The sequence below is a fragment of the Oryzias latipes genome, chromosome 8, assembly GCF_002234675.1.
Source record: "Oryzias latipes chromosome 8, ASM223467v1".
NCBI classification, from domain to species: Eukaryota; Metazoa; Chordata; class Actinopteri; order Beloniformes; family Adrianichthyidae; genus Oryzias; species Oryzias latipes.
The window spans coordinates 15,020,803-15,028,005 of NC_019866.2; the positions used below are offsets into that span (position 1 = coordinate 15,020,803).

General features: G+C 43.9%; 1 gene segment (V, D, J or C); it reads left to right on the top strand.

The window, feature by feature from the left end:
- Nucleotides 1-469: 469 nt before the first annotated feature.
- Nucleotides 470-1,777, top strand: LOC111947801. The segment is given in 4 exon segments: nucleotides 470-773; nucleotides 932-1,219; nucleotides 1,355-1,503; nucleotides 1,659-1,777. Coding segments are annotated over 4 exon segments (750 nt in total).
- The last annotated feature ends 5,426 nt before the right edge of the window (nucleotides 1,778-7,203 follow it).

A 7,203-nucleotide genomic window follows, 5' to 3' on the forward strand; every position in this document is an offset into this window, starting at 1 on the left:
CCACCAACAGCTGAAATCAGCGGTCCATTACTCAGTGTGCAAATTTTACAGTCGGTAACTTTTTCAGTCTAAAATTACTAGAAGGTTGAAGTCAAACCTTTGGCAAAGCTTATGTAAATGAAGATGAGATATTTCCATCTTCTCTGTTTCTGTTCCTGGCATAACCACATCTCACACCTGCAGTCTGCCATGCTCTGCTGCTCTTTCTGTCCTTTCACTTCTGTCTTTCTGGACTTTTTTGGGAGCTGGGTGTTGAACAAAGCTTCCTCTAACTGAATAACCTGATCACTCTGAGATTGAGCCAAACATGGAAAAGTGGACAAGAGGCTCCAATTTTATCTGCAAGTTCATTCACAAGGAGAAGAAATATAAAAAAGACAAGTAATTGTCACAGTAAGTGTGAGGAAACACTTGAATCACTATTTTGATTAGTGTTATCAGAAGGTCATTGATATTTGTGAACAAACTCATGATTCCTGCAGTCTTTGGATCCAATCCTCCTTCCATTCGTGTGGAGATTCCCAGCTTCAAGACATTGATGATGACCAACTCTGATGTGAAAGCTAGATGCTTCATCCACAATGTTGATGCTAAGCTGGTCTGGCTGATGGACGGGGAACAACCATCCACTGACAGAGTGAATGAATTCTCAAACAAAACCACTTTAATCAGTGAACTGACAGTTCCATCCAGCAGCTGGAAAAACCTGAAACTTCTGAAATGTAAAGTTCAGCATCACTGCTTTACTGCTGAGAAGACTGTAGAGATTTCAGGTGAGAAGATCAGCTGTAAAGAAAAACACGCTGCAGTTTATAGTATTACAAATCCTGTATGTTTTTTTGTTGTTTTGTTTTTTTGCATTTTCAGAGTGAATATTTCTAAAAGCTCCATTGGTTTCCTCCAAACGTTTGATTCTGACCTGTTTCCTCAGCCTCAGTGACCCACAGTGAACCATCAGCCGTCCTGCTCCAGGGTTCAAATGAACTTGTGTGTCTGGTCTTTGGCTTCAGCCCTGCATCCATTAACATCACCTGGATTGCTGATGGAAGCACAGAGCTGTGGAACTACAATAATAGTCATCCCCACAGAGGCCCGGATGGAAAGTTCAGCATCCAAAGCTTCCTCCGTCTGTCTCCAGTTGACTCCTTACCCGGGGTGACCATCACCTGCAGGGTGACACATGGAAACACCACTCTGTCTGTGAATGTCTCCAAAACAGGTCACACTGATGCTCTGTCTTCACCTCTATTAAAAACTACATCCGTCACATCACTTTTGTGGTGGAATCTCTTTGTTCCACTGTAAGAATCAAAGCAACAATGAAGTAACAGATGTGCTTCTGCTTCTTTCACAGACACGTTGGAACTCTGTCATTTCTTTGATGACATCCTGCATGCTGATGTGAGCCAAGACACAGTCATGCAAGCTTGGGGCATGGCTATTTTCTTCCTCCTTTTATTCTTCATCTCCATCATCTTTTCTGCTGTCACCACAGCTTTAAAGGTAAAAATCATCAACAGTCATTCTGTTCTTGTCTTGAATTTAACTCTTCTTGTTTTCTAAAGTTTTGTGACTCTAATGCATTTATTAAACAATGAAACATGTATTACATCACAGCCTCCAGATGTTCAAAATATTATCTGTGTTTTTCTTTTCAGATCAAATGAACATGTGAAAGAGACAGATCTCTTTTTCTGCAAGCATCTCCAGATTTTTGATGACATTTGACCTGTTTTCATTCAGTTTTAAAGAGTTTATATCGTATATGTCTATTTTTCTTTGCTTTATTGTTATGATGAAAGATGACTCAATATTACTTGAATTATTTTTTTTAAATTTTCTTTTCAATGTCACTGTATAAATAAAATGAATAAATTCATAAATGAAACATTAAGAGCGTTGTCTCATACGTTTATTTTCTCTTGATATTGTAAATAAAAATACCACCATAATAAGGGTGACAAACATGTTAGAGGGCACATAATACAGTTATTCTTAACAGTCATTAAAAGGCCATATCTTTATTATATAAACAAAGTTTAAGAAAGAGATAAAAGTGCAAATCTCAATATTTTCACAAGAGGGAGACAAAAGTTAGAGAAGCTGTTGAATCTGGTTACAATTTCATGAAAGTTACGTCTATGAATCCCCTTTAATTTTTTAGCCTTTCATGAAACAAAAAAAAACAATCTAATATGGGATTACTCCACAATGTGAACATGTTACCATTCTTTTAGATATCTACTTAATTTAGATTTTATTCTAAAAGTCCTTATTTTCCTACTTAAGGTCCTGAGATAAGACAACAAGATGCTTGTGTTTTTTTAAGATGGTTTTTAAAAAAAACTCATTTTGAAGACATTTTTACACAAAAATCCAATCATGTAAACAATTGTTGCTAATTCTTGAATATATGTCAAACTATCACTTTAGGAATAGTTTATTTATTTTTAAAGAGCAAAGTTTGAATTATTAACAATAAAAAAAAGTTTATAAGAATAAATCCCAAAAGAAACAGTTCAGTCATGAGTAAAATATCCATCCGTCCATTTTGTGAAACCTCCTTTTTTTGGGGGGGGGGGGGGGGGTCACTGTGTTGCTGCAGCCAATCAACTGCTGTCGGGTGAAGGTGGGGTACACCCTGGTCCATCACAGAGACACACAGAGATACACAACCAAACATACACACATTCACACTAAGGAACATTTTAGAGATATAGATGAACCAATAAAGCATGTTTTTGGATTATTGGATGAGTTCCTAGAGAAAACCCACACAGACACAAGGAGAACAAACTCTACTCACAAAGGTTCTAACTGGGATTTAAACCAGGTTCTTTTCCCTGTGAGGTGAGAGTGATGACAACTACAGCACAGTCAAGTCTATTTTTAATGCAAATATATATATATATATATATATATATATATATATATATATATATATATATATATATATATATATATATATATTATAAATGAGCTGCACTAGATTAGACAACATGTTGGAAAAAGATCTGAATAAATTGGGACTATTTGGGAGGATACAAGTAAAACTGTTTATGCCAAAGATTTACAAGAATATTTCTATTGTTACGAGACGATAACCAAACCTTCTGACCAGGTTGGTAGTTGGGACTCACCACCCTATGACGGTTGGCTATCTGGCAGTTGCTCTCCTTGGTGCGGAGGAGAGCCGCCCTGGTCTGCAGCCAGATGTCACGACATCGCTGAAGGTGGAGCTGGACCGAGGGCACTGCCAGATCCAATTCCTGGGAAAGAAAAAAAAGGGGGTGAGTAACCCAAGGAGGCCTCAAAAGGTGATATCCCGGTGGCAGTGGATGAATGGGAATTGTGGGCATACTCTACCCACACCAGGTATTTGGACCAGTCCTCCTGATTCTGAGCCGCCAGACACCTGAGAGCCGCCTCCAGCTCCTGGTTAGCCCGTTCAGCTTGTCCATTCGCCTGTGGGTGGTACCCGGAGGTAAGGCTGACTGTGGCTCCGAGGGCGGAGCAGAAAGCCTTCCACACTTGAGATGTAAATTGAGGTCCGCGGTCGGACACGATGTCACTGGGTATCCCATGGTGTCAGAAAACGTGATGGATGAGGGCATCAGCCGTTTCCATGGCAGAAGGCAACTGAGGCAGAGGAATGAATTGAGCGGCTTTTGAAAACCGATGAATGACTGTAAGGATTACCGTATGGCCTTGAGACGGAGGAAGCCCAGTAACAAATTCCATCGCAATATGAGACCAGGGACGGCTAGGCGAGGATAGAGGCAGGAGATGACCTTAGGGGGGCCTGTTGGAAGCCTTGGAACGGGCGCAGATACTCCAGGCTGAGATATATTCCCTGACATCCCGTTCCAGTGATGGCCAGAAAAAACGCAGCTTTAGGAGGCGGATGGTCCTGTAAACTCCCCCGTGGCAGGCGATGCGGGACGTATGTCCCCAGGCAATGACTTCTGACCTGAGGGATTCAGGGACATACAGTGTACCAGAAGGACAGGAGGTGCCGGCAGGAATCTCACCTTGAGCTTGCTGGACTTTGCTCTCGATCTCCCAGGTGAGACTTCCAACGAAACAGGACATGGGGAGAATGGATGAGTCAGAGAAGGAATCCGAGGAGGAGTATTTGCGGGACAAAGCGTCAGGCTTAACATTTCGGCTTCCAAGATGGTAGGAGATCGTAAAGTGAAAACGATCGAAAAACAAACACCACCTGGCCTGGCGGGAGTTTAAGCGTTTAGCGCTGCGGAGATAGGCGAGATTCTTATGATCTGTCCATACTATAAATGGTTTTTCTGCTCCCTCCAGCCAGTGGCGCCATTCTTCCAAGGCTAGTTTTATAGCCAATAACTCACGGTTGCCCACATCATAGTTTTGCTCCGCCGGGCTTAATTTGCGGGAAAAGAAAGCACACGGTTTGAGCTTCCCAGGGGCCTCATTTATAAAACCTTGCGTAGGATTTGCGTCAGAAGTGGCGTACGGATGAAACATAGGACGTGCGTACGCACAGAAATATTCGGATTTATTAAACCGTGCGCACGCACATCCTACGCATCTTTCCCTTTATAAATCACAACCGATTCTAAATGCAGCGCAGCTTTTGCGGCTACATGACACGCCCATAGTTGCCCATAAATAGTCCGTGAAACGCCCACAAATTAATATTCATGGCTTGCTAAATCATGGCAAACACAGAGAGGAAATCAAAAAAAACGTAACTTCACTCAATGTGAAGTAGAAGTTATCGTTGGCGAGGTGGAAAAGAGGATAAAACGTTGTTTGGAAGGCACAGTGTGGGCATTACTAATGCCAAAAAGGCACGTGAGCGGCAAACGGTGGCAGACGCCGTAAATGCTGTAGCCTCACAACCTCGGACCGTGGCCGAAATAAAAAAGAAATGAAAGATATGATCGGACATCAAAGTCGAGGCAAAAAAACGTCTAGCGCTGCATCGGCAGAGTGTGTCCGCCACGTGGGGGGCGGGGGGGGGGCGGAGCTGACCCCTCTTGATGAGAAACTGGCCGCTATTATTGGGGAATCCCTATTAAGTCCCCCTTATCGGCGTCCTCCTCCGCCTCAGTCACCTGACTGAGACGGAGGGGACGCCGACGCGCCAGGGTCAGGGTGACACAGGTAAGAGAAATGATTAAAATGAATGCAGTCAAGTCACATGTATGCAGGCTACACAATTACAGATTATTAATATAGAACAATTTTATTTTAGTTGCTGGGTGTTCCAGCGGGGCCAGTGGTTACGATGCTGCAGCTGAGCAGCCGTCTGGACCCAGCGTCTCCACGGCACGCGGCTCTCAACCCTCCAGCAGTGGACGTTTCCTCACCGATGCAGTCCTTGAAATGCAGAGGGAAGTCAGTAGTTCAATCAGAGAGGTGGTCAAGGAGTTGGGCGAAATCAAAATCGCCCTGACTGAAATAAACTGCACGATGAGAGAATTCTTAAATAAATAATATTTTCCACACCTCTTTTTCTTTATAAGCGACGCATCACTTCCAAACGCTGGCGCACAGCAGCAGCAAATGGCTCAAATGCGTGGGGATGGGGTTCAGGGTCGGGGCCAACACAGCAATCAGCGCCAGGGGGTAGAGGCACGTTTTGAAGCTGTGCCACATTGTGTAGCACAGCACATCCCAGCACGATGTGGCACACACTGTCACTTTCACGTGTTTCTTCCATCTGCCGACGGTGTCGCCGTTTCTCATTTCACCCGTTTTTGTGCGTACGCATGGGTCAGAGCTTGCGTGGAGGACCGCACATTTTCCCGTCAAGTTTGCTTTTTATAAATCTCAACTATTGCGTAGAGAGTGGCGTACGCCTTCTTTTGTGCGTACGCAACCTTTATAAATGAGGCCCCTGAGCTGTCTTCCCGTTGTGACAGAACCGCCCCCACGCCAGAATCAGAGGCGTCCACCTCAATGATAAATTGCTTCGTGACATCAGGTTGAATGAGGATGGGAGCTGAAACAAAAAGGGACTTAAGTTTTTTGAATGCGGAATCGGCAGCAGGGTTCCAGGAGTAAGTTTTATTGATGGAGGTGAGTTGAGTGAGAGGCGCTGCTATACTACTGTAGTTACGGATAAAGCGGCGGTAGAAATTTGCGAAACCCAAAAACTGTTGGAGCTTTTTCCTGGTCTGGGGTATTTCCCACTGGGCAACAGCCTCAATCTTAGCTGGATCCGGACGTATGTTGCCTGCTTCGATGATGTATCCCAAGAATGGGACGGTGGAAACATGGAATTCGCACTTTTCGGCTTTGACAAACAGCTGATTAGCCAATAATCTTTCTAGAACTAGGCGAACATGATGTTTATGCTGGGAGGAATCGGAAGAGTAGATGAGGATGTCATCCAAATATACGAAGACAAATCTGTTAAGGAAATCCCGCAGAACGTCATTTACAAGGCGTTGAAATACTGCGGGGGCGTTAGTGAGGCCGAACGGCATAACAAGATATTCGTAATGACCTAATGGCGTGGTAAATGCGGTCTTCATCCCCCTCACGGATTCGCACGAGGTGGTAAGCATTACGAAGATCTAGTTTTGTAAAGATTTTGGCTTGATGGACAGATTCAAACACGGAATCGATTAAAGGGAGAGAATATTTGTCCTTAACCGTGATCTGATTTAATTCACGGAAATCAATGCAGGGACGTAGAGTCTTGTCTTTCTTTTCCACAAAGAAAAAACCTGCACCGACAGGAGATGATGAGGGGCGAATGTGACCTTGAGACAGAGCTTCCTGAACATAATTCTCCATGGCAATCTTTTCTGGTCCCGAAAGTTTATACAGTTTCCCCTTGGGAAGGGGGGCGCCGTTTAATAGCTCGATGGAGCAATCATAAGGTCGGTGGGGCGGAAGTGAACTAGCTTTAACTTTACTGAAGACCGTACGAAGATCGTGATAACAGGCAGGAACGTTTGACAGGTCGATATCCTCTTGAGCTGAATCAGGTACGTTGGTAATGGGCAAGGCGGAATGGAGACAATTAGCCAAACAGTAGGTGCTCCAATTAGCAATACGGGGCGAGCTCCACTCAATGTGCGGATTATGAATCTGGAGCCAGGAGAACCCCAGGATTATCGGGGTCTGAGGACAGTGAGTAATGAAAAACTGCAGGTATTCCCGGTGATTTCCCGAGGTGAGAAGGAGTACGGGACCAGTGCGCTTAGTGATGCG